The sequence below is a fragment of the Camelus dromedarius genome, chromosome 28 (genome assembly GCF_036321535.1).
Source record: "Camelus dromedarius isolate mCamDro1 chromosome 28, mCamDro1.pat, whole genome shotgun sequence".
NCBI classification, from domain to species: Eukaryota; Metazoa; Chordata; class Mammalia; order Artiodactyla; family Camelidae; genus Camelus; species Camelus dromedarius.
This window is the reverse complement of record NC_087463.1, coordinates 13,832,215-13,859,247: the sequence shown is the minus strand read 5'-3', so window position 1 is coordinate 13,859,247 and position 27,033 is coordinate 13,832,215. Positions and strand designations below refer to the sequence as shown.

Sequence of the window (27,033 nt, the reverse complement as noted above, 5' to 3'; positions counted from 1 at the left end):
CAAAGTTATAAAAAGAATGAAAAATGAGTCAGATGAGGACTAAGATAGTGAAGAAACTACAATGTGCAGAGAACATTAACTTTCTTTTTTTAAAACTCAATCCCACAAAAACAAAAATTTAAATATGTTTTTAAATGAAGCAGCCACTCAGAAGAGAAGTTGCATTTTACACCCCTTCTCCCACTAGTCTGGCAGCAGGGGGCTGCTGAGGGGTGAGGACGTACCGGGGAAGGAAATACGGAATCACTAAAAAGGAACTATCATTAAAGAACCTTGAGAAGATTAACAAAAGTAGATCAACTACTCTTAAAGAGAATGCCAACAATAATGAGTTGAGCTTTAAAGAGGGTAAATAAATGATCCCAATCCACTTGGTGTCATGAGAATTCAGGATATCTGATTTTGCAAACACTCCACCCTCACCCTTAATTTCCCTTCAATTGTTCCACAGCACGACTTAAAAATATGTTTAATTCTTTCTGCATAAATATGTATATTTCCACACGTTATCAGGCTGGCTTATATGTTCTTTTCAAACGCTCCCTACAGTGACAAAAATAACACAGAGGCCAATATATAAAAATATGTTTGGTATGTACCAAGCATTTTTCTAAGAAGTGCTTTACATATTAATGCTTCATTAAATGTTACATGAAACATATACATAAATACATTATAAACATCTTAGTATTTTCAGCTCTTTTATAACTTTCACAGCACCTAGCACCTAAGATATTGCCCCAGTACTGATAGTTTTTGAGTATTTGTAACATGTATTTAAAAATCACAGTTGTGATGAATAAGTAGAAACAAAATAGCTGATATAAAGAACACAAATATGTGATCTCAATTAATATTTAATTAAGATACTGTCATCCTGCGCCATCTTACCCTTCTCATTCACTTCCATTGCACAAAGAGAAATTCTCAATTTATATAAAATTAAAATGGATTTCGATAGTTCAAACTGTTCAAACTTACAAAAAGTTTTAGTATTGCCTTCTGAATACATCTCTTTGACATTAAGCCCTGGCATTTCCATATACTGTGATCATGGTCCAGCTGTTAACACGTCAGTGCCCTTGGCTCTGCGGGGCACCTCCACATCCTGTACTATCTCTGTCATAGCTCTTACCACACTGTTTTATTGCTCATTTGATTACCTGCCTTCCTAATAACAGAGACAATAAGCTCCATGAAGACAGGGACCATGACTAGCTCATGCATCAGTATGTTCCCCTGGGCCCACGGCTATGCTTAGCACTTAATAAACAGTTGCTGAATGAGGGAGGGAAGGAAAGACCAAACATATCTGTGATAGCCAGATTGATGAGAACATTTACTTAAAGTGGTTTTTAATCTTTTATTATTTAAATAGGCAGAGCGTTCATATAGGAAGTTTTAGCATATGCTCTATGTATGATACCTATTTTATATAGTCTTATTAACATTAAAAAGTCTATCACACACATTACATAATGTATATGTTAAGAAAAATGGTTTTCTTAAAAGAAGCAGGAAATACTAAATGCAAAAGGAAATGAACCAGGTAATTTAATTTTACATAAATACCACTGAAAAATACTACCCTCTCACCTGCTGTGTCCTCCTCAGCCACGTAAGCATTCACACATTATCTCTTACAAATGTAATTGGAGAGAAGGCAACAAGTTCACCATTTTTGATTACTCTGATCCAGGCTGTCTTCACTTCATCACCACTGATATTTTACATTGTAGTCTGGGGAGAGGGCGGGGGTCTTGTTTAGCAGCATCTCTGGCCTCTAACCACTAGATGCCAGTATCACACCCTCTCTCTGTTGGGACAAAAATGTTTCCATGTGTTGTCAAATGTAGGGGTGAGGAGTGTGCAAAACTGCTCTGGGTTAAGAAGCAAGGCTCTAGTCTAATGATTGTGAAGCTCCTAGTCAAAACCTCCAGCTCAGGTGAAGCGAGACGTTTTATCCAAAGGGATCCGATCAATAGCAACTCTCCCTGCCCCCATCCTATAATCACTATTACTATTCCTGGCATATTTTCAGACAGATTGGTAAAAGTTTATTCTGATGAATCCACAGGATGAGATTGTTTCTTTGGGAATGGAGATTGTCTATTACGCTAATGAAGGGATTAGCACCTTGAGAATGATCACCAACCTGGTAAAGAAATTTGAAACTGGAATATTTTAATGTATTTAGTCTTCAGTCATAATTAATTGCTTCTTCCCCTTTTCCTATGTATCCTATTTATATCTGTTGTGTGTCAATTATATTTTTAAAACTGTGTGGAACTAATTAATTATCAATCAGAAGATGAATCCCTAAATTTTCCATGTATTTCCAATAAACTACTAGAGAGCGATTTTTTTCTACTATATATAAGACTTCCACTATTTAGGTTCAAACAAAGGGAAGGGTCTTCAATCCTTTAGGGTACAATTGCAGTTAGATTTCTTTCCTCTTTCTGTAATTAAAAAACAAGAACAAAAGCAAAAAAAACTTCAAACTACTTTAAGAACTACAGTAGAAAATGTAGAGATGATCTTGATTTTCTTATCTTTCCTTTTAATTTCTTTTCATTTTATGCATTAACTTTTAGATCACTCATTAGTACATTTTAATCTAATGAAATTAAAGAAAATGTAAAAGCACTAGCACTTTGCATGAATTTAATAGATATTTGATTTTTTTTTCTTCTTTTGTATTATTCAACACAATTACTGAGACAAAGCTATTCTCCTATAAATCTGGTAATAGATGACAAATTAGATAATCACACCTCATTTTAAGTAGTAAAACACTATTAAGTATTTTAGTGGAAATTTAAATTTTAGAAATATTAGCATGTTTCAAGTAAAATCCCACCAGATGATCAATATAGAAATCTTTCTATACCAGCTGAGTTTTTGTTGAGTCTTCTAAAAAGGATGAGTTTCAAATCAGCAGTCTTGGACAAACACACATATCAGATATATATCTGTGGTTCAAGGTCCTCCATTTTTAAAAGAAAAGTAACTAGATTTACTTCCCCAAAGTCATGAGATCACCTGAGTAGGGAGAAGGGAGAATGAGATGGTGGGGTAATAGAGAAATCTTCAAGTGGAGACAGAAGAGACAGATACTCTCCCAGTTATCTTAAGAAGAGGCACCACTTCCAACGGCACTACGGGTATAGGTATCCTACCAAGCCCCCCAGCGGGAAGAACTGTAGAACACATGTGAATTGCACAGACATATAAACTCCACTGACACATAATATATCCTATAATCTGTATGATTCTGGTTATAAATACATTCAATGAGTTAGCCAAATAGTACAGTTTCCATTTCTAAAAATGGAATTAAACTAAAAAAATTTTACCTTCAAAATACAGAAACTCATTATTAAGCATTATGTAACCTTTTTATAGTCACAGTTCTTATTTAACATTGTGTTGGAGGTGTTAGGTAATACAATTATATAGAAGAAAGCAGTCAGAGGCATAGTAGTTGAAAAAAAGGAAAGGCTGTCTCTATTTCCAAAGGATATAATTATGCAAATCTGAAAACCCCAAAAAACCAACGGAAACACATATAATCTGCAAGAAATTTTTATAATAGTATCAGGTTACATAACCAATAAAATCAATAGCATTTCTATATACAAACAAAAACCAGTTAAATGTTACAATGGAAGAACAATAAAAGTTAACTACATAACTAACAACCTAACACATATCTAAAACTATATAAGGAAAATTTTAATGTCCTGAATGACCAAAAAGTGGACTTGAATAAATTAAAAGGCATACTATATTCTTGGATATAAATTCAACATTATAAAAATATTAGTTCCCCCTAAGTTCATTTATAAATTAAATGGAATCCCAATGAACATGCCATCAGGTTTTTTTTCCCTCCTAAAGCTAAACAAGTTGATTATAAAGTTCCTTTGGAAAGACAAATGAGCAAGAACAGCCAGGAGAAGCCTCAAAAAGAAGGGCTTGAGCCACAATTACTAAATATTAAAACATGAATTACCTATAGGCCAATGGAACAAAGTAGAAAACAGAAAAAAATGCACATAGAAACTTCATATAGTAAGTACTTTGGAGATAAACAGATAGCCATATGGAAAAAGATAACAGCCATTCTCCACACACATAAGCAGGACCAATTTCAACTGACAGGCAAGGAAAAAAATGGAAATGATAGAAAATATGGGGAATTCCAATAGCAAGGATAACTACCATAGTTTTGCCACAAAATTCTCAAACAATAAGAGAAAGGGTCAATAAATTGGGTTATGAGCAAAAAAACACCATAAGTGAGAAAGAAAAATAACTGACCAGGAAATATTGAATACATCATAAAATTTTAATCAAATAATCCCATACAGAAGCGAGCCAGAGATAAGAGCAGCAAGACCCTCCAACACCCCTCCTTCCATGGGACTGCCTAACCAAGAATCTGGTTCTGTAGATTAGCTGCTTATCCACCTTTAGAAAAATCCTTTGAAAAACAGTATTTTTCTCCCTAATTCCACCTGACTGGAAACTACTGAGTGAATGAACACAGATTCTTAGTTGAGGAGGGAGTAATATTTAGGAGAATCACCTTTCGAAACTCATCCCGCCTGCCTCTCCCCCTACATCTGAGAATCTCTCTGCTTGAATCTCTTCTCCACGGGAGTGGGCAGTGATGGAACAGAATGCGAAAGGCTTCCGATCCCAAGTGCCCATCCAACTTCTATAGGGGAAAAGAATCCTGGTCACACCTTTACAACAGGTTACACCCAAGATTATGTGGTCAACTTTCAACCCTATGTAAGTATTTTATGGAAAATACCATGACACTTTAGATTAAGACTATAAATGCCCAGTCCTCTACTCATCACCCAGATTCAGAGATTCACTCCTAGTTTAGTTCCTCTGACTTTGTTATTATTTGTTTTAAAGACTCACCCTTGCTTTAGGGGGGAAAAAACCAAGCAAGCGAAAATCAAATCAAAATCAAAACCTGAGTAAGACCTGCTAGCTATCCCTTAGCAGAGAGTAAAGAAAAAGCCTTCTTTACTTCATGCCTGAGACAGAAAAGTATCTCACAAATAAGCTGAATTTATATCTTTGTACCCACAAGCCATACCAGAACTTGCTTAATAATGCTTAATTATTAGAGGGATGTGATTTCATTGTATTTCTTAAAATCAGTGGGAATATTCAATTTTTAAGAATCATTCCTCTTCTTCCATTTCCACTGCCCAAAGCCGAGTGTTCTTTAGTCCGAGTACACATTTCATATGTTAAGTCTGTCTTATCATCTTTTCCTAGTAAAATATAAACTCCTTTCATAAGGGTTATAAAAAATAACTGATTATAGCAGACATTAACTGTAGAAACAATTTTTAAAATCAAAGAGCAATGAAATAGGCAATGAAATATGGTTGTTTTCATCTCTAAATCAAGCAAGGAAAATATTTTCAAGTGATGGGCAAGTTTTATAGAACACAGAAAATATGTATAGAAAAATTACAAAAATACTAAGTACTGTTACAGATGACTGGATTGGCATTTAACAGGCTGAAAGAAACCAGATCAATCTCAATCTTGCTGGGGTCAATTCGGGTGCTCAAACCAATAAAACAAATTTTTTTCTTTATGTTTGTGTATTAGAGGTGCTAAAATATTAACCAAGTCTGCAAATGTCATGCACAATGAAACCACTTATAAATATTAAAACACATTTAACATACTTCTTTGTATCAAAATCTGCTTAATAAAAATAGACACTAGATGTAATTAAATCATTGGGACAATATTACTAAGGAAAAATATAAAGTACCATTCTTCCCCACGAAGAGCAGGGAGTGGGAGGGAGAATGAATTAGGCAAACACATTTCAGCATATTTAATCATTTTAGTCCCAGAATTTATAAACAATAGAACAAAATATACCATTTGCTTTAATAATATAAATATTACAGGTAAAATAGGTTCATATACTTTTCTTGTAATAACTTCAAATTACTGTTTTCCTTCCAAACTATAAGGTCTATTGTGCCACATAACAGATCATAAAAAGGCTTTGAACTAAAATATTAAAGCAATGCAATTATATGTAATATCCAGTCAATATAAAGCGATAATAAACTTAGAAGTACGGTTTAAAACTACAATCATCTCACTTCCGATTAAATTGGATTTGTTCATGCATATTCAGTGTCAAGATTTAAAACATCACAAGATCATCAGTTCAGCTTTCTGCTCTGTAAAAGTACACTGAATAGGACTCTATCTGTACTGAAATAACCTGTACTAGAATAAAGAAAATTTATATTCAAAAGCTTACTAGACACTTGTTCTATTACAAAGACATATTCCAGTATTCGTGCGCAGTGTTGTAGAGCACTTTATTTCCATTAGCATTGTACATTTTTGTTCTTCAGCAAATCAGCAAGAGTCTAATGGCACAAAACGGTATCATACTCTTCATTGCAGCTAATATTAGGTCGTTTATTGTGGCAAAGGCCACGAGAACCGCAGCTAAAGGGAGAACAGGCATTTCAATTTGAACATCATTTTGTAAAAAAAACAATGTGCCACAGGTTGAATGAGTTTTTCTTTTACCAGCAGTCTTCACACACTTAAGTACCTTCAACTTCCTACACTAAAGCAGGTAGTCAGGGTACTAACACCTCAAAGAAAGCCAGCCGTGCCTCCTAGGGGCCTTGCCACCAACTGCCACTCTTAGCAGAGTTCATTTCTGCCTTGAAGGGAGGGAGAACAGGAGACTCGTGGAAGGAAAAATGAAGGTGGCATGAGAAAACTGAAATTATTTCAAACCCCTTCTGCTCCACAGGCTTTTCCACAGGAGCCAGGTGACAACCAGTGGTCCCTGAGCGGAATGAGAAGGCAGGCAGCAGGCAAGGGGTCCCACACTTGATGGAACCCCACCCCCACCCCAGTTCCTCACTGCTCAACAAGGAACAACTTACTGAATTTCCTTAGGCTCCACTCCTTGCTTTGTTCCACAAGGTGGAAAACGGCCATGGGGCTCCTGAAACCAGACTGCGGGCTATATTGTTACAGCGTCTGTTACACAGAGGGCGTCATGCTGCGTCCTGTGAAGTGCCTAACCTACAGCGTGACTTGGTAACAAGAGTTTTCTGTTTATTACTTACAAGTCACATCTGAATAACCAATCGATCCAGTAATGCCTTCGGTTTTAATCTACCTCTTTACTAATTTCCAAAACTTGTCAAAAGGATAAAGGAAAATTACAAAAAATATCAAATATCACCTCAAGGAATTCAAGTCATATGAAACTAAAGGATTTTCCTTGAGATAGCTCTGACTGATTAAGGACAAATTTCATTGTTATTCTATTAGGTTAGTAGCCAAATTTAGATAAGTAGAAGAGTTTAGTGCTGTTAAATGCAGGATCAGCCTAAAGTGCTTAAAATTAAGCTCCATAGCTCTGGCACTCTGGAGGGAAAAAGAGGAACAAATCCCTTCAGCCCCAGCGAAACACTACAAACAGATACTTTACAACTAGTGTGCTCAAGGCAAACCCTTCCTGCCTCACAATATAGAAATTCCCACGGAAGATGAAGTACTTTTTATGTGTATCACTTAGTCATAATTTAATACTTTCCCTCTCCAATCACCATTGTGCAGTCATTCCCAGCTGGCTTTGTGAACAGCTTAAGACAACTATTAACCGAGATTTCTAAGGAAACCTCATACTTTAATTTCAACTGATTCACAAAACAGGCATTAATTACCAAAGGGGGTCTCTTCAAAATTATCAGTTCTTCATGAACAACCAAATGGTTTTCCCTTTCTTTCTCCACTTTTTAATCAGAATATTTTCCCCCCAAGACCTAAGAAAGCAGTCAAGACAGCAGAAAGTGAGGAGCCAACAGGGACCCCACAAAGTGCCCTCACTAAAGATTGGGGACTTCTTTCATCAGAGAGACCCAGTCTCAGCCAATCTACTCTTATTTTAAATTTAACTGAACTAAGTTTGGTAACCTGGCTTCTGCACTCTTCAGAACACTGGAAACAATAAATTAGAAATCAGGACAGGAGCTACTGGGGGGTTGGGGCTGGGGGCGCAAAACAGCCAAGGTAATTGGCAACAATTACTAGACAATTAAGAGAGGAGGAAGAAAAATTATTTTAAACAATAGGATATGAAATGCAAGAGGCACAGCAATCTGTGAAGTTTTATATTCTGAGAAGTCTGCTCTCTTCAATAAGCACAGGGTGGTGATTTTACGGCACAGGCCAAAAACAACAATTCTGGCTACTGAGAAGATGCTCAGTAAGCCAGAGACATTTTGAAATATTTCAACAAAAAGGGTTAAATTTTATTTAGAATCTGAGCATCTAATGATTTTAAACACTTAGTTATCTATAAAATCATTCCTTAAAAGACTGTTAGAAAGTTCCAAATAACTGAGGCATATATAAAAAAGAAAGAAGAAAAGAATGCTATGCAGTTCAATGCCTTTCGGTGGGGGGGGGGGGGAGAAGGGGAGGGAGAAGGGGGACTCACTTAAATCATATTTATCAAACCCCTTCCCTATCCTTTCCCCCATCCTCTCCCCACCAGCAAACCCTGAAAATATCTGCCTAGCAAAGAAGGCACTAATATTTAAATTATTTTTACTAGCTACAATATAGTTTTCCACTACTTTTATAATACAGAGTTCCATCTTACCTTCTTGCATATTGTTGGTCCATCCATATTTGTGCTCAGAATGACCACTACTTTATAATCATCAGAAAAGTGACTTCAGTTCCAGGTTAAAATAGATACTACAGTGTGGCTTGTTGAAAGTCAAACCCCAAACATTTACTATGAGTGTCTTTCATTGAACAAAGAAATCCTATTCTGTTTCCAAGGGGGACAGAAAGACGAGCCTAACCCTGGTAACCTTAACACAAAAGGAAGCTAAAAAGGCAGGGACTCGGTAAGAACAAAGGATTGTTCCTTCTGATGACATCGATACATATTAAACACGATGTGTTACACATCCTTTTATCAATATCTGAGATGATAAATTTGCAAATTAATACTATACCAGCCATGAGTGCATAAAATTACAACAGCACCCTCTTTAGAAAAGATTTTGATTTATATAATGGTAATAACTTTTATGTGTTTAATGTTTCTGAAATTAAAGGAGGAGATGAGCTACTGTGAGCAAGCAGAACACAACGTACAAGAAATAATTACGCTTGTGACCTCATGCCCTGTAAGGTCACTCTGCATTACAGGCCAAAGGAAATCGGGAACCATCAGCATTTACCTCAGAGCAGTCACCGCCTCGAATGAAGGGCAAGTGTGGGTGTATTTCATAAACTAGCAGGTGCTTGACCTTATAAAAAAGTCAATTATCAAAATGCTACATGTAGAATGTCACAAATAAGAAATAGATAAAATTGGGTTCTGCAAAATACCTTCCCTTCAAAATAAATCTGAGACAACTTATAACATTTTATCTTTACCTGCATTGTAATACAACAGTTTCACAAAGTAGCATTAATCTGTCCTTAGAATAATCAGTTGAAATTTTAAAAAATGTTTTGGAACATAAATGTGATTAGAGATACATGGTGAAAAGTGGTAACTCAGAAAATATTTACAATATTTATTTAAGTCACTATCACAAGAGTGTATGTGATATTTATAATTCTGGTCCTGTTACTTGAGTAAGAATTACTGTGCACCTATCCACAAATTTTCTAGCAGAAACTGAGCATCAAAAGTTGTATGTATATGAGATGATGGATATTCACTAAACCTACTGCGATAATCACTTCATAGTATATGTAAATCAAACCATGTTAAAAAAATTTAAGTACACTTTAAACTTCTACACTGATGTATGCCAATTATTTCTAAATAAAACTGGGAAAAAAAAGTTTGCCTCTTGCCTGCATTTGTAAAGGATAAGATGTTCCCTAACAGGTTCAAAGGAGAATTCCATTATCAGAAGCAAAATTCTCCTATCTCTCAATTAGGGCTTGGTTTTTATAAAAATTTGTGAACTGGATTTTCAGTTAAGGCAGACTATTACTTCTTTTTCCTCCCCAGTGATCTCTGGTCTGCTGCCAGATTCCCCTGAGCAATACAAACTAAAGTGCATTCTGGGGCAGTGACAATAAGGAGAACAAAACTACAGAAACCAGTACAGGAAAGGGAAGGGGACAGCCAGCCAATATGCACTACGTGTATTATGTGCCGTGCTGGATGCTTTACACAGAGTTTCTCCTTTAATGCTCTCAACAGTCCTAAGGAAAGCAACTGGCTTCTGACCCATTGCTTTCCTTAGGCTCTCAGACAAATCTACCAAAGACTCTTATTGCCTAATGTATTGAAATAAAATTCCAGATCCCACTCAATATGACCAGTCGACTTGAACTGTCATCTTAGCACCAGCTCCATATCACCGACTGACGGTGAAGTCAGAGAAAGTTGCTGTCCACTTTAAGCTACTACCCTCGGACTCCAGGTCTCTAAGAGGAAGGGCTATCACAGGCCCATCAGCCCAGGGTGCCATTCTGCTCTTGAGGTAAAAGCATTTTCTCAGTTTCAGACAAACAGCAAACAAAGGGACTCTGAGACCAAGCTCAGACATAAGTTAGGAGCTGCCAATACCGCTTAGGCAATTACTGCATATTTTTCAATGCTTAGATGATTAAATTACAAGAAAAAAATTATCTGATGAAGTGTATTTATGAGATGTATTGCCTAACATTTTACTTAGTGATTAAAAAGATTTCTATGTTAGAGATAGGTTTAAAGCTCTAAAAGAATGCTTTCTCCTGTAACTTGCCAGAATAATCATCTCCTCAGACGTTAATGACAATGGTATAAGCGATGTCACCACAAGCACGTTTATGGCAGGTGTGGGCTGCCCACCAGCTGGCTCCATAACCTTTTGATCCCTTTGGACAGCAAATCTGTTCAACAGCCCTATGTGGTCATTCCTCATTTGTTGTAAGCCTTCTTCTCCTTTCACACATTTAAAATCCTCACTCCTTTATCTTGACATCTTTTTATTAAAGTAGAACACTCTCGATAAAGCAAACTAAAACTAATTTTACACTCAGTCAGTGCAAGAGTTCCACCAATAGATTAATGTATTATAGCAACTGTGGTTAGTGTGCGATGTTTTCATTACACGTAGAATGCCTATTTGGTTATTCTTTGCTAAAATTACAATTTTACAGTAAGTGGTAAGATCAAAATTTTGAGTAAGCTAGCATTCAGCTAATTTATAAAATACTCTAGGATACTGTTACTAAATACCAAGGACTTGAATTTACATCAATGGAAAGGCTTGAACTTGACCTAAGAACAACCTCGTTTGTGTTTATTTAAACAATGATGAGAACCATTCTCTTCTTTCCAGAAAAAAATAAAATAAAATGATATCCACCACCACTGCTAATGGCACCTCTCTTTCCCAACCGTCAAGAATACAACAAGGCACTAATCTTTCAAGTTTTTCTTAGCCCTTTATATGCAACCTGCAATTAAGGTTTAGAATTGCCTTTTACCCTATCTACATTTAGGTCTGGGTCCATATCCCCTTCAGTAATAGCCTCTCATCTACTAAGTCTACTTTAATCCATCTCCCACTGTACACTAGTCCATTCTAAATAAGGATGTCTTAAAACTGTTTCTCAATATTCCTTATCTCCACAGTGTTCTCTTTTCAAATAATCTCTAGCAATTTGCTATTTAGTTTCACCTTCAGTCCACTCTACAGTACTATCCTCAGAGTTTGTCTCAAGGATTCACTCATTACATACTCAAAATAACCTTATAAAGTCTTACTACAATCTTCATTGAATCTGCGACAAAGCTGAGGCCGAAAAAGGCTAAGTGTGCAAGGTAGCATACTTAATTAAGTAACCACCATAGTCACCACTGGCAAACACGTGGTAGAGTTGTACCAGTAGCAACAATTATAACCCTTTCTGAATCTTTTCATTTTCCATCTTATACAATCATGTATTGTCTGTCTTGACAAGTACAGTGACTATCTCATTACCAAAAGTAACTAGTATTGGCAAAAGGCCAGTTAAAATGAATGCACCAAAAGCCCAGGACAAGTTTTCATACTAGAAAGTTTTTTTTAAAGTTTCACTGAGACTTAAAAACAAAAAAAAGAAACTTATTTTATCTTACACTCAATATAACAGGTTAAAATTTTAACTCAGAATTCTTCTTTAGAAGAGTAAAGAATGAATCAAATAAGTTGGGAATAAAGCATATTTCTTCTAAAAAGAAAAAAAAATGATAGCACAGTATAACTTTTCCTCGATGCACCACTGACCTAGCAGCACGACTGCAAAGGTTTTGTTTTGCAAAAAATGCTCCAAAATTTCAGCAATTTTCCCCATAGACTTTCTCAATCCATTGAAAACATATTCTTCCAAAAGGTCCTTCAGTCAAAATCCTTCCTAATTTTCTCTTTTTTCAATAGGACACTGGTCTAACTCTATCAGATCTTTAGTTCTTAAGGATTCACAATTCCAACTTCTACTTGGAAAGGATCTGCCCTGTATTTGCACTTACATATCATCAGATCAGTGTCTAACAAGATGGTACCCATAATCATAACAATGAAATATGCAGAGACAGATGCTACAGTTAAACAGGGTAGAGTTTTCAATTGGGATTATCTTATAAGGGGTCAGCCCATTGGTGAATATGTTGATATTTACATAACTTTTTCTTTTTTTTCTTCTTTTTTTGAAAATCAAACTCCAAGCTGTAAGGATCCAGAAAATGAATGAGCAAAACTGGAGGATCCCTTATTTTCACTCTAAGGTAAATGACTCACTTTTGTTGCAAGGCAGGAGCAAGCGTATTTCTGAGTTTGGGTATTTTCCTACACATGCGTGAAAAGCTGTGTGGAAAAGCATGAGAGCTCTTACGTGATATGACGTGGTCCATGTACTGGGGTAAGTAAGGAGCCCAGGCATCGATGGCCTCCTTCCGCCCCGCCTGCTCAATTCTTCTCAGCTCAGCCAGAAGCAGGGCTTGCGCGGCTTCTCTGACCTAAGACCACAGATCCAAACGCAAAAAAAAGGTAAGTGGATGAGGTGTTTGAAAACTAGCAAGTTCATAATGAAAGAGAGGTAGAAAATATACAAACCATGCTTATTTACATGAGAAAAATTACTAACCAAACAATGAATTAAGTACTAAGTGGAATAAACTAAATGTGAGCAAGTCAGACATATCAATTAACGATCTCACTGAAAAACACTTAACACTAATACACAGAATAATGTTTGAACATTTAATAAGCTTCAAAAACTGAAATTTAAAACATTCTTGCACTTTAATTTAGCACTTTCAATTCTTTAATTTCCATGAAAATATTATTTAAAAAATCACTGTTAGAACTATTCAATATTTTCTGTTTTAGCCTGAAGAAATTTAACTCTGTCTAGCAAATTTCTATATATTATAATGCTCAAGAGGTACTGTTTACACAAACATATATGGGTCAGTCCACACAATTCATGTATCTCTAAGACAGGCTTAAACAATTTGTTTTCAATAAATGAGCAAATGTGCTGCTATGTAATGGCGTTAGTTCTATAAAAGGAAACTATTTTTCAAAATTATATTATCTCAATTTTTATTTCAATGTGGCACACACTTTTATTCCGCAGTTTTCGTATAGTTTTGTTTTATTTTGGCCAAGGTGCCACAGGCATGGGTTCAAAGAATCTAGTCAACTGTCAAAGGATGTACCAGTTTATTAACTATTTATAATTGAAGAGATAACTCAGCAGCATCTGATGAGAATTCAAATAAACACTGTTTTTAATTAATTACATTATATCATATTTAATTAATTAATTATAACTGATTTTTGAGGTGAATTCAAATATTCAAATGCAAAACCATGAAAATTTTAGCATGCTGCAGTTCCACTTGGACTTGAGGGAAGAGAGACCAGGAAAGGGACAAAAATATTATCTAAATTTGGCAAATTAAAAATCTTGAGTGAGAGAAACTGCTATAGCTATATGGGTCAAATGCTATAATAAGGAAAATCTCTACAGAACATTTCCAAGTCCCTGTTGATATTCTATCCCAAGCAACATCTAATGCAGCGTTAAGTCCATTAACACAAAATAATAGCCACTGTTTACTGAGCTCGTACCATGTGTCAGGCTCTGTACTCACTGTTTTACTTACATTATCTTATTTGATCCTGACAGCAATCCCATGAGGAATATATTATTATCCTCACTTTACAAATGAACTTCAAATAGGTTAAGTAAATCACCTAGGGTCACAAAGTTAATAACTGGCAGAACTGATATTTAAACCCAGGTCTCTTCTAATTCCAAAGACCTTTTCTTTTTATTATAACATGGTATCTTTCATTGGATGATGCTTATTCACTTAGAATTTGACTGATGTGATTATACCTGAATGTGCAATTTTGGGGGAGGTGGGTGGGTGTGTGTGTGTGTGTGTGTGTGTGTGTGTGTATGGTCTGTACAGAAAGAAATACTTAAGAAACTGTTCCATAAAGTATATAAAACTTTTTTTTATCAAATATTGACTGGATTTTTTTTTATAAAAAAGTAAATAAGTATGTAAGCTGAAACATTACTATTTAGTATAAAAACAAAAAAAATCATGACTCCATTATTTTCTATCACGTAATAAACAGGTGATAAGAAATCAGATAAACATGATATTTCTGTTTCAAATTTAATCTGTCCAATGCCTTTTTAATGTTTTTGTTTGGTATCCATATCACTGTGATATTACCTCCAAGCATCGATCTTGCCATCTCCGAGCCAGCATCTCTAGAAGCGGGGGCCTAAACCTGTCCAGTCCCAGCAGGTCTGGCAGCATAACACAGTGCATGGCAGCCAGCTGACTCCATCCTGTCAAAATGTAACATATTACAAACGCTTTGAACACTCAGGCATCCCCTCATTCAAAGATTTTTCTATATGTAAGTATCCCTAAAACAAAAATAGGAAAATCTGCTAAATTATGTTGTAAATGATTTTAATTTATTATTAGCTATTTTACACAAAGACATATCAAATGTACTTCATCGCTAAATCATGTAACTGGTACTTACAAGAACTCTCCAGGCTTTAAAATAAAAATAAATTTCCACATAAAGCATTTATGAACTCTGCAGGAAAAGCACATTTCTAAACAGTTCCTCTAAAATAAGACATATATTCAGGGATAGGAAAGCAGAGAAATGAACATGTGCTAGAGCTACAGACTTGAAACTACTGTCAGTTAAAAGGGCAGTCACAGATACCCAAAGAGAGGCTCGTGTCCCTCAAGGCCTGGCTGCCTGGTATTGTACCACTCAGCAGAGATAGATGCCTTCCCTTCTCTGTCCAAGGGCCTTTAATTAAGGTACTTACTGACCCCTTTTCTTAAAAACTGAATCAGAAGTTTAATCACAATCATAACCGAAATAAGTAAACTAACACCAATTTTGAGAGGAAAACATGAATTCCTACATTGCACAAAAATAAAAACTTGACAACCCCAAATTTACAAAGTTTTAAGCATCATTAACGATTAATGCTAACCTATGGGAATAAAAGTTATTTCTTCCAAAATTCTAATCCACAATATGGAAATAGATTATATAAAGACAATAATTTAAACCGCTGCAAATTTGAAGGCACTAGTATTCAGACATTCTCAAATAATCATTTCAACTCTATTTTAAAGGTGTCCATATTACAAAGTGAGTTATCTGTCACTACAGAACTTTAGCAAATCAATGTTTTGAAATAATCTAAGCTATAGTTTTCTAAAACAACAAAAAACCCCACCATAAAACTCAAAATGTTTATAGAGACTGTTAAAAAGAATGTGAGTGAGAGAAAGAGAAAGCCATCTATGTAAAGATACATCCTCTCAGTAAGGAAATCCTCATCAACTGAGAATATATAATTACATTAATTAAAGTGATGAGCACACACATTTTAGATTATAATTGATTTTCAACAGAGAAATATATATATACACATATACACACACAAATATACATAAGCAAATTACTACCTGGCAACTTCTCAAAGTATTTTAATGTCTCATGAAAGTATGAAGTATATTTATTAGCTAAATGTTAATGTGAAAATGCTTCTCACCATGGTCCACAGTCAATAGCTTATTTCTAAATTGACAAATTACTATTTTTACAATAGCTTAATAAATGTGACCTTAATTATTTTTGCTAAAATTCAGTCCTAACACAGGAACCTTAGGACAGGTTCATAACAGGGAAACCAAACAAAACAAGAGTTTTAAGTCCCCATGTTTTCTTTCCAAAAGAACAGTACTTAGAACATGGGCTCAAGACCTTATAGATACCATATCATTCCTTCTGCTTGAATAGATTGGTTTTATTGCTTTTTAGTGAAGAGTCAGAATCATTCTAGGTTAAATTTGAGATTTTGTAAATTTCCTCCTTTTTATACTATACAAACTGGAGCCCACAATGCAGAGCGTGGATATAACTCAGAGCTCACAAGTTATGTTACGCTTCCAGTTAGTATAAATAATCCCAGATAGCTCCTGGGGAGTAAAGGTTTGTGGATTCCATTCACATTTTCAGAGCTCCAAAAATACTTTCCCCTCTAACCAGGGCACATAGTGTGTACAGAGGGCAAAGTGTGTCTGTCTCAGAGTAATAATATGTGTAAAATATTTAGCTCTAATACCAGAGAGAGCATGGCAAACATCATCATGAAAACCAATCCCCTGTTTTAATACCTACTTTGTATCAAAGATGAGCATCTCTGCATTCTAGATTACAGGAACATGGTTCACACCAGCCAGAAAAAAAAAACACATTTGTATAACCGACCCTTATCATTACCGTTAGCAAATCAAGTTATAAAATGGAAACTTTAGGATTTCATACATAAAGCAGATGAATGTATAAATTAGATAAAAAGAACATGTCATATTAGAATAAAGCACAGGTTGAAAGACACTTGTTAGGAAGTTTAGAGAGAATACCTTCATTTACTAAGAAACAGGTATGTAAAGCAGGAGTGGAAGCAGGGTCAGAGCCAGAGTGATCAGCATCAGACCGAGCGGAAACGACAGGTGCAGCGACTTGCAGAGGAAAATAGAAGAAAGAAAGGGGAGAGAATTGAGATACAGAGGTTTCTGAAAAAAAAGCTCAGTATTAGTGAAGAATGAAAAACAAAATCGGCAAAATATAGTAAATGTAGAACTGAAAAATGATGTTTTAATCAGAAGAGCATGATCGTTAAGGATTACAGCAGTGAAATGATATATTTCATTAAACAGTGTTCATAGTGTAGCTCAAATTCCTCTTAAAACCAAAATTTATTTAATGTTATAGTTGATAGGTGTGTCAACTAATGCAGAAAACAGCTCTAAAATAATTAAGGCTACAATGAAAAAAATGTCAACAAACACATTAAGAATTTACAAAAATGTAATTCAATGTTTAAAGTGTATCACAGAATGAAGAGTTTATGCTGGTTTTCAGATTGTCAATTACATATTTCTAATAATTTATTTCCTAACATTATGTCTAAATTATTTTTAATATCTCAAACCAATAATTCACTGAGATCACGTCAATTTTCTACACTCATCTTTTAAGAACTCACTTTAAAATATACCGACTTGTAAATTACACAAAATTGTAAAAATATAACAACTTTAAGTTAAGTTAAATATACTTAACTCTTGTTGGAAGAATCTAACATAGCTCCATCCTTTGGAGTTTAAAAAATATTTTTATGATACAAATGTCTTATATTCTAAAATAATTACAGTGAATACTATAATCCCTACAGAACAGATACAACAACCCCTTCCCCCCCAAAAGTTATGTTGCCTGGAAGATGTTCAACTTAAATTATCACATGAAAAGGCAAAAGGACCGTATGGCTCACACATTCTACAACTGGAGGTCAATGTTAAGATTTAGAGGTCACCATTTGACACTTCCTTCCTATGGAGAAATTACCATATGTCATGCACAAGCATCTTCAAATTAATCCCTCTCCTTTCTTCTGTCATTGAACAGCAATAGGTTTGGGCTCCTGAACAGATTAAGCATTGTCTGCTGAATGATATGTTTGCTTTTCACGCAGTGAAGTTCTTTTGTAACTACAGGACAGCTGCATGAAAACAACTTTTCATAATTTCCACACGAATGCATCATAATGTCAATCAGGCACGTGTGAGGTAAACAGGAGAACGGAGATAAGTAAATGAGCAGTAATAAAAGCCAGGAAATCCAGCTCCATAAACCCTAAGAAGCACATCTGGCACACATAGAAGTTTTATCTGAAAAAATCATAATTTTTCACTGTATCAGACTTGTTTTTTATTCCTTCTGAAATTACAAGTATTTTATAATGCTTATGCTTATCAAAGAAATAAGTACTCTTAATTGCACATTTCATAAGATCTAAGGATTCCACTGTAATCTTGCAAAGAAATCCCAAATATTTCTATATACTCCATTGAATAATTTTTCATTTATAAAATCATTTTAACTACAAATTCAGTTATTGTGGCCTATAAAATATTTACTTCCCCACGCAAAAAGTTGGTAAGCCTTTGGTGGCAAGGACTAAATTTTTAGGTTTTAGCTTTCATGCCACCAAAATTGTTCGAGAAAGTTTCTCTGGTGGTTTCTGACAGTTGAGGCTTTTTTATAATTTCACTTTAAATAAAGGAGAAAAATTATTATCTCTGAAAAGGCTGTGTTGACTTCATCTGACTTTATCATTAATTCTGAAAGAGCACTAGAATGAGAAGGTGAGAAAATTCAATATAAATAAACAAAAGTCCATGACTGAGTGATCGTGACCGTAGCCAGGGCAAAGAAGAAGGAGGATTAAACTATAACGTTTTCTCTAAATCACAAGTAGAAAGGAAACTAGAGGTGCTACTGGTAGATCTGCTAGAATAAGATTATGTCTGAATAGAATAATGTTCAATATATGTAACTTTATTTTTAATTTGAGAAATAAACAGATTATTAGAATATTTTATTTTTGGAGTCCTGTTTAAATGAGATTGTCTACAGAAAAAGCCATTTATATTATTCTGTGGGCACTAAAAATTTTTTTTAAATACTGTAACAGAAATCAAGGAATCAGATTTACTATGCTTTAAAAATCTCTGCATCACCAACAAAAAGCACTTTATTCAGACGACGTAACTGAAACTGCAAAATCTAGAACTATTTTCATAATTCATTGAGAATATTGAAATTAAACTGCTAGACAGTTTTATGCTGTCCACAAACAGAAAAAATCAGTAACAGAAATTAGAAAAGCACCACTACCATAATAAAAAGCTCAAGATTTAATGACACATAATAAATCTGAATAAGTTATGGGTGGCACTGAACATCAAGATTTACACCATAAAACATAAGCAAGCATTTAATTTCTTAAAACAGAAAAGCTGCCATGTCAACTATCAATTTGCTTCTCTTATTAAGGATCAGTAAACACAAGGGAAAAGTCTCAGCGTAGCTTCAACGTGGGGACAGAACTGACTCAAGTTCTACTGTTTTACCTGGGAAAGTTCTTTAAGTAATGTTGCGGCTAAGGGCCTCTTCCCAACTGCTTACTCTCACGTGAAGGGATAGATGAAGATAAACTAACTTGTGTGACAACATATACACACACACATATGCGCTGGTTTCCCTTTAAATGCCATATACAGGGGCGAGGGTGTAGCTCAGTGCTACAGCGCAAGTCTAGCACACCCAAGGTCCTGGATGCAATCCCCAGTACCTCCACTAAAGTAAATAAATAAACCTAATTACCTCCCCGCAAAACAAAAAAAGAAAACAAATTTTAAATGGCGTATACGTAAGTACTCAATATTACAATATCCATAGTTTCTGTTTTTGAACAGATCTACTTCTGTCTTCATTTGAAATCTAATTCTAAACTCCTTTTTTCCCAACCGCCATTGTGATACTAAATATATATTTACATAGGAAAGAAAGTTAACATACTTTAGGTAGCAAGCGCTCTCTACGTATTGGTCTAAACTTCACTATCCTCCCAATAGATAAAAACTAATAGCCCTCTTGATACATTTTTCAGAAGGGGGAAAAGAAAACAAAACCTAGAAAAGTAGAGAAAACCAAATGCAATGCTTAAAAAAGTTTCTGCAGAGCTAAGTACTAAAAAAAAAAATTATTTAACAATGAATCACCTTATCAAAAGTGTTATATGACAATCGTGAAGCTTTGAGAGGGGGAGGACAGAGGAGAGAACATAAAAAAATTGCAAGTTAGGAAACTGAGAGTCAATCACCATGTATGTCCCATGAAGGCGTCCTACACTGGGTATGCCATCCAATATAGAGATCTTAGAGCCACATTTGCCTTTTTGTAAACTTCTCTTATGTCTACACTTTTATCTTAGGTAGACAGGCATTCTGGTCATCTTTTCAATCAACACGAAGCATTAGGATAAATCATTAATCAAACATCATAAGGAAAAAAGGATATCCTCCAAACACTGTAAAAGAAGAACCCAAACAGCTAAGGGCAATGAGGGAATACAAAGTTCCAGGCAGTAAGGACAGGGACCTACCATAGGGCAGAATGAGTAAACAGCCCAAGACTGTACTCTGACAAAGGGAAAGTGCTGATGATGTCTGAAAAACATGGTGATAGTACTTAGCCTCTAGATCACTCCTGGCTCACATCAGAATTGGAGTAAGTTCAGATGCAGTGATAATTTTATGCTGGCCTATAACTTCAGCCAAAGAGTCAAACAAACAAAAACCACACACACACCCCCTTCTGTAAATGGTCTCTTTCATTACTAATATCCAACATAAATAAATGAGCAAGATCAAAACTCCTGTGGAGAGAGTTCATTACAGTGAAAGATAAAATTGTAACATAATCACTGACGTGAATTAGATATATAAAGGTTATTAATTTTTTCTTTCATTTGATTAACACTTAGTAAGTGCCTACTCTATGGCAGGTAAAGATCATAAACATTAGACAAAGATAGGAAAAGCAAGTAAGTAGCCAATTAAAATCATAAACTGTACTCCTCTGATCTCCTCCGGTAGACACAAGCTCCTTGAAGGCAGGGATCTATCTCTTTTATCAGCCCTTGTAGCCTAGGTTCCTACTTACTGACATACTGACTCTAGAAGCATAAAGAGAAAGTATCTACAGATTCATTCATTCCATTCGACAAATATTTACTGCGCTCCTACCAAGCACTTGGGATAAATCAGTGAATCAAAAAAAAAAAAAAAAAGTCCTTGCCCTCTGAGCTTCCACAGCAGACCAAAGTCAGAGCTTTTGCAGTTAAATTATAGCTATAGCTTTTTCTTTTAAAGGTACATAAGTTCAAACATAAAATTTTAAGGGGCTCTCAGGTCCATCCATTGGCCTGATACATGTACTCCAAGTTTTTTGCTACAGATCCCGGAAAAGAATGGTGAGTAACTATTGTTTAATTTTCATAAATGATTCCTGAGATAATTTATCAATGACGACCTCTTACCTCTAAATTTAGACAACCTAAATTGAATCTACTTCTGAAAAATAAAACTACAAATAATGTAACACAATTTAAAATCTTTAAGTTGCCTAGACTTGCCTCCACAGCTACCACTGAGTGAAGATGCAATTACTAACAAAAAGATGCAGTTTTGAGAGACACAGATCAAAGATTTATGCCATGAGATTACTGAATTAATAAAGAAAAGTACAATATGTCAGAATACAGAAAAGCCTAAAGCCATGGGCAGATTTAGGGCTGCATGACCGTTACCAAAAACGTAGTCGTTTGGCAAGTTTATACTGTATAGCACAGAGAACTACATTCAATAGCTTGTAGTAATCTATAATGAAAAAGAATATGGAAACAAATGTATGTATATGTATGACTGAAACATTATGCTGTACACCAGAAATTGACACAACACTGTAAACTGATTGTATCTCAATTTTTAAAAATATGAAATGCACTGAAGTTGTCAACTATATTATTCATGCACACTTTAACTCTTAAGAAATATGCAATAAAAGGTTTAGGGGTAAAGAGCCTTGGTCAGTGCAACTTAATCTGGTAACTCATCATGACAACGTCACAAACTATACTAGAAAGCTTGTATCTACTATGATTACAGGGGGAGAAAGATGTAATCCTAAAAGAAACATCAACCATAAAGAATGATAATAAAGATGATGATGATGATGACAACAAATCATCTCTCTAACAGGAATCAATCTTAAATGAAGCTTTAAATCAGCTAAATGAAGGAGAATACACCTTGAACTGATTTGTATTGTAACATCTGGAAGATATTTTCAATGAATTCAGAAAATATGCTATTGTAGAAAAAGCACAGGATCTAGAGTTAAAAGATGCTGGTTGTGTCTTCATCATACCTCCAGAACTAGCCAGACTTTAAACAAGTCTGTGTGAGCCTGTTTCCATCTCTCCATGAGATAATGCTTTAAAAATGTTAAAAGTCTTCACAACATAAAGAACTTTTACTTTATAAAGTAACAGTATATTTAGAATATTTTTGAAAGTAAAAGGGAAATGAAATTCTGCTTCTGGCCAAGATGAAGTAACAGGAAACAAATTTATAATCCCATCTAAAACAAACAAACAAAGGGGCAAAATACATAAAACAATAGTTTCAAGCCATTGGACATCAAGCAATGATGAGCTGAGAGTCAGGAGTTGGGAAACAAAGTGATTGCCCTGCTCATTGCCTTGAGGGAGTTTTTAGGCCAAGAAAAATAAAGGCAAATTGAGGAGGAGCCCAGTAGTTTCCCTGAGTTGAGGAGACAGAGCTGAGAGTCTTGGGAAACCAGGGCAGCTAGAATTCCTAGAACAGAGAGAAGAGCTGAGAAGGTCAAAGTTTTTCAGAGGTCCCCGTGGAGTATTCAGCAGAGTGCTGATCAGCACATGTGTTGAAGGAAACCACTAGAGGCTGGGGAGAGAAACTATTGAAGGGCCAGAAACAGTGCCTGCTCCCACTAGCCCGACTGGGAAATTTGCAGTTCATGGAGGGTATTTAACAGAGCACTCAGGAAGGTCCTGCCTCAGTAATGGGAAATACCAAGTCTTTGATGGAGCAATACTCCACGTCCACTAACAGATCATAAAAGCAAGACCAGAAAAAGATCCAACTGTTTTCAAATAACTTAACTGCATCCTAGAACAAAGCTCAAGAAGATTAATAAAAATACAAAAATATTCAGTATCCAACCAGGTAAAATTCAAATATCTGCCGTCTAATCAAAGATTACCAGGCATGCAAAGAGGCAGGAAAGCAAAGTCCATAATGAGGAAAAGAACAGTTAAAATCAACCCATAATTGACAGATATGCCAGAACTATCAAATAAGGATGTTAAAACAGTTATTATAAATGGAATCTATATATCTTTAAAAAGTTAGACAAGGAGAATACAAAAAATAAAAAAAAAAAGACCCAAGTCAAAATTCTAAGATGCAAACCACAATGTCTGAGATGAAAAATATACTGGATGAGTGTAATAGCAGGTAAGTCATTGCCAAGAACAGATGGATGAACTTGAAGACACTGCAAAGGAAACCACCTAATCAAAACAGAGACGAACAAGAGCCCCCAAATTAAAAAGAGCATCAGTGAGCTGTGTTTCAAGTGGCCTAATGCACATGTAATTTGAGTCCCCTAAGGGGTGGGGGGACAGAAAGAATATGCAAAGAAATAATGGTTGAATTTTTTTTTTAATTAAAACTATAAAACTAAGAAGCTCAACAAATTCCAGCTACAAAAACATGAAGAAAACTACACCGAGGCACTTCATAACCAAATTGCTCAAAACCAGTGACAAAGAAAAAATCTTAAGCAGCAAGAGTTACCAAAGTAAAAGTAAAAGTAAAGGCTTCACACAGAGGAACAAAAGAGAAGGATGACATGAGAATTCTTGTTAGAAACAATACAAGCGAGAAGACAAAGAGCATCATCCGTAAGTACTGAAAGATTAAAACGGTCAACCTGGAATTATATACCAAAAAAATCTGTAAAAATCAAAGGCAAATGAAGATGTTTTCTGATAGATAAATGCTGAAGGAATAGCAGACCCTCACTACAAGAAATGTTAAAGCAAGTGCTTTAGGCAGAAGGAAAATCATACTAGACAGAATCCTGGATCTATACAAAGCAATAAAGAATAACAAATGGTAACTATATGCGTAAATATTTATTTTTTTCTTATTATTAAAGCTTCTTTAAAATATAATTGATCATTAAATGTAAGTAATAATAATGATCTGTGAGTTTCATAACTTATGTAAAAATGAAACGCATGACAAAAACATCATAAAAGCTAGGAAGTAAGAAACCCAGGTATAATATTGTCAGGTTTTTATAATAAATGTTAAGTGGTATAGTATCACTGCAGATACACTTTAAGTTAAAGATGTAGACTAGAAACTCTAAAATAACCAGTAAAATAACAAAATAAAGAATTACCTTATAGGCCAATAAAGAAGATAAAATAAAATCATAAAAAATACTCTATTAATCTGAAAGAGATCAGAAAAAGGAAAAGGAACAAAGAACAAATGAGACAAGGATAAAAATAAATAGCAGAATGAGCAACTCAAATCTAACCATATCAACAATCACATTAAACATAAATGGTTTAAATGCCCCAGTTAAAAAGCAGGTCAGAGTGCCTATAAGAAATACATTTTAAATATAAAGACCCAAATAGGTTAAAAGTAAAAGGATGGGAAAGATATGCCATGCCATTGTTAAATAACCAAAAATGCTGAAATGGCTATATTATCATAAACAAAGTAGATTTCAAAACAAAGGGTATTACCAAGGAAGAGGTATTTCATAATGACAAAAAAAAATCAGTAATAAATAACAATTATAAAGGTTTACACACCTAATAAAGACAGTTTCAAAATACATCAAGCAAAAACTGATAGAACTACAAGGAGGAATAAACAAATCCACAATTGCCACAGATTTCAATATCCTTATTTAACGGATAGAACCAAATGGGCAGAAAAATCAGCTAGTATATACTAAACTTGAACACTCTCAAGCAACTTGATCTGACAACAGCAGAATACACAGTCATCTGAAGCGCACAAGTATACTGACTAAGAAAGATCATATTCAGAGCCATAAAACAAGTCTCAATATTCAAAGGATCAAATCACACAAAGTATGTTTTCTGACCGTAAATTAGAACTCAGTAGCAGGAAGATACTTGGAAATTTCCCAAATGTTTGCAAATTTAACTCACCAATAAATTGCCCATGGTTAAAAGAAAAAAATTAAAAGGACAACATATCAAAGTATGTGGGATGCCACTAAAGCTGTACTTAGGGGAAAATTTGTACAGCTGACTCACTCTACTGAAAAAAAGAAAAGTTTCAAATCAATGACCTCAGGTTCTACCTTAAAAAAACTAAAAAATATGAGCAAATTTAAAGCAGAAGAAATGATATAATAACAATCAAAGCAGAAATAAATTAAATAGAAAACAGAAGAACAGATAAAAATTGATGAAATCTAAAGCTGGTTAAGAGCCATAAAACTCCTAAGATACTAGCCAGACTGGTCAGGAAAAAAAACCCCAACATTAATTATGACTAACAGAAATGAGATAGGGAATATCATTTCAAATCCTACAGAGATGATATTATAAGGAAAAGAGATTATTAACTTTTTGTCAATAAATTTGACACAAACTACCAAAGTCCATCCAAGATGAAATTAAAAAAACTAAATACCTATTATTTATTAAAACATTTACATTTGTGGTTAAAAACTTCCCATAAAGAAAACTCTATGCCTACATACTTTCTCTGGTAAAACAGTTCAAATTAAAAAAAAAAAAGAAAAGTATCAAGTCTACACAAACCCTTCCAGAAAACACAAGGGGATAACATCCTAATTCATTCTGTGAGACCAGCATTATCCTGTTACCAAAACTGAGCAAAGACATTACTGACATAAAAACTGCAGACCAACATTCCTCATGACCACACACGTAAAAACTCTTAACAAAATTTTAGCAAATTATACCCAACAATCTATTAAAAGAATAATTCATCAAGACCAAGTGTGATCTACCCCAGGATTGCAAAGTTGTTTAAAATTCAAAAGTCAAGGTACTTGGACTTATTAAGAAAATAAAAGAGGAAATTCATTTGAGAAGTTCAACAGATGCAGAAAAATCATCTGTCCAACTTTAACACCCATTCATAATTATAAAATCTCCATGAACCAGGAACAGGAGGGAACTTCCTCAATATCCACCTCATCTAAGAGCTAACATCATACTTAACAGTAAAAGACTAAATGCTTTATCCCTAAAATTGGGAATGAGGCAAGGATGTCTGCTTTAATTTCAATTCTACATCTTTCCGTAAGTCCTAACCTGTGCAATACCATAAGAAAAATAAAAAACATACCAATTGAAAAGAAGTAAAATTGGCCTTTTTTACAGATGGTATGATTTTTGGTATACACTCTAAAGGAAAAAGGGCCAAAAATCAGTAGGTAACCATCAATCTGAAGAAGGTAAATAATACTAATACTAATACTAATACTAATAATAATACTAATACTAATAATACTAATACTAATACTAATACTAATACTAATACTAATACTAATAATAATAATAATAGCTTACTGAGTCCAAAGGAAGTAGGAAGTAAATAAAGAGCAGAATTCAGTGAAATAGGAAAAAATATGTGCTAGAAAAGATAAACAAAGGTATGGTTCATTAAAAGGACTAAAAAGATTGATAAGGCCCTGGTAAGACTGATCAAGAAAAAAGAAAGATACAAACGACTATGATCATAAATAAAAATGAGACATCACCACAGATACTAAAGAAATTAAAAAGATAAGACAATGTTATCTTTTCTAATGCAAACATAACTGAAAATTTAGAACTGCAAAAATCCCTAAATATATGCTACTTAATGAAACTGACACAAGA

General features: G+C 34.6%; 1 protein-coding gene across 5 annotated transcripts in view; it reads right to left on the bottom strand.

Moving 5' to 3' along the window:
* Positions 1–27,033, bottom strand: part of WDR7 (WD repeat domain 7) — a 277,127-nt gene that overhangs the window by 179,483 nt on the left and 70,611 nt on the right. For 4 of the 5 annotated variants that reach the window (XM_031441852.2, XM_010997206.3, XM_031441850.2 and 1 more), the window contains exons 18-20: positions 17,036–17,134; positions 14,801–14,919; positions 12,937–13,060 (exon numbers count right to left, since the gene is read on the bottom strand). In XM_031441852.2, coding sequence (XP_031297712.1) covers positions 12,937–13,060; positions 14,801–14,919; positions 17,036–17,134 — 342 coding nt within the window. The remainder of the gene's footprint in view (positions 1–12,936; positions 13,061–14,800; positions 14,920–17,035; positions 17,135–27,033) is intronic. The other variant, XM_031441851.2, reaches the window with a different exon arrangement.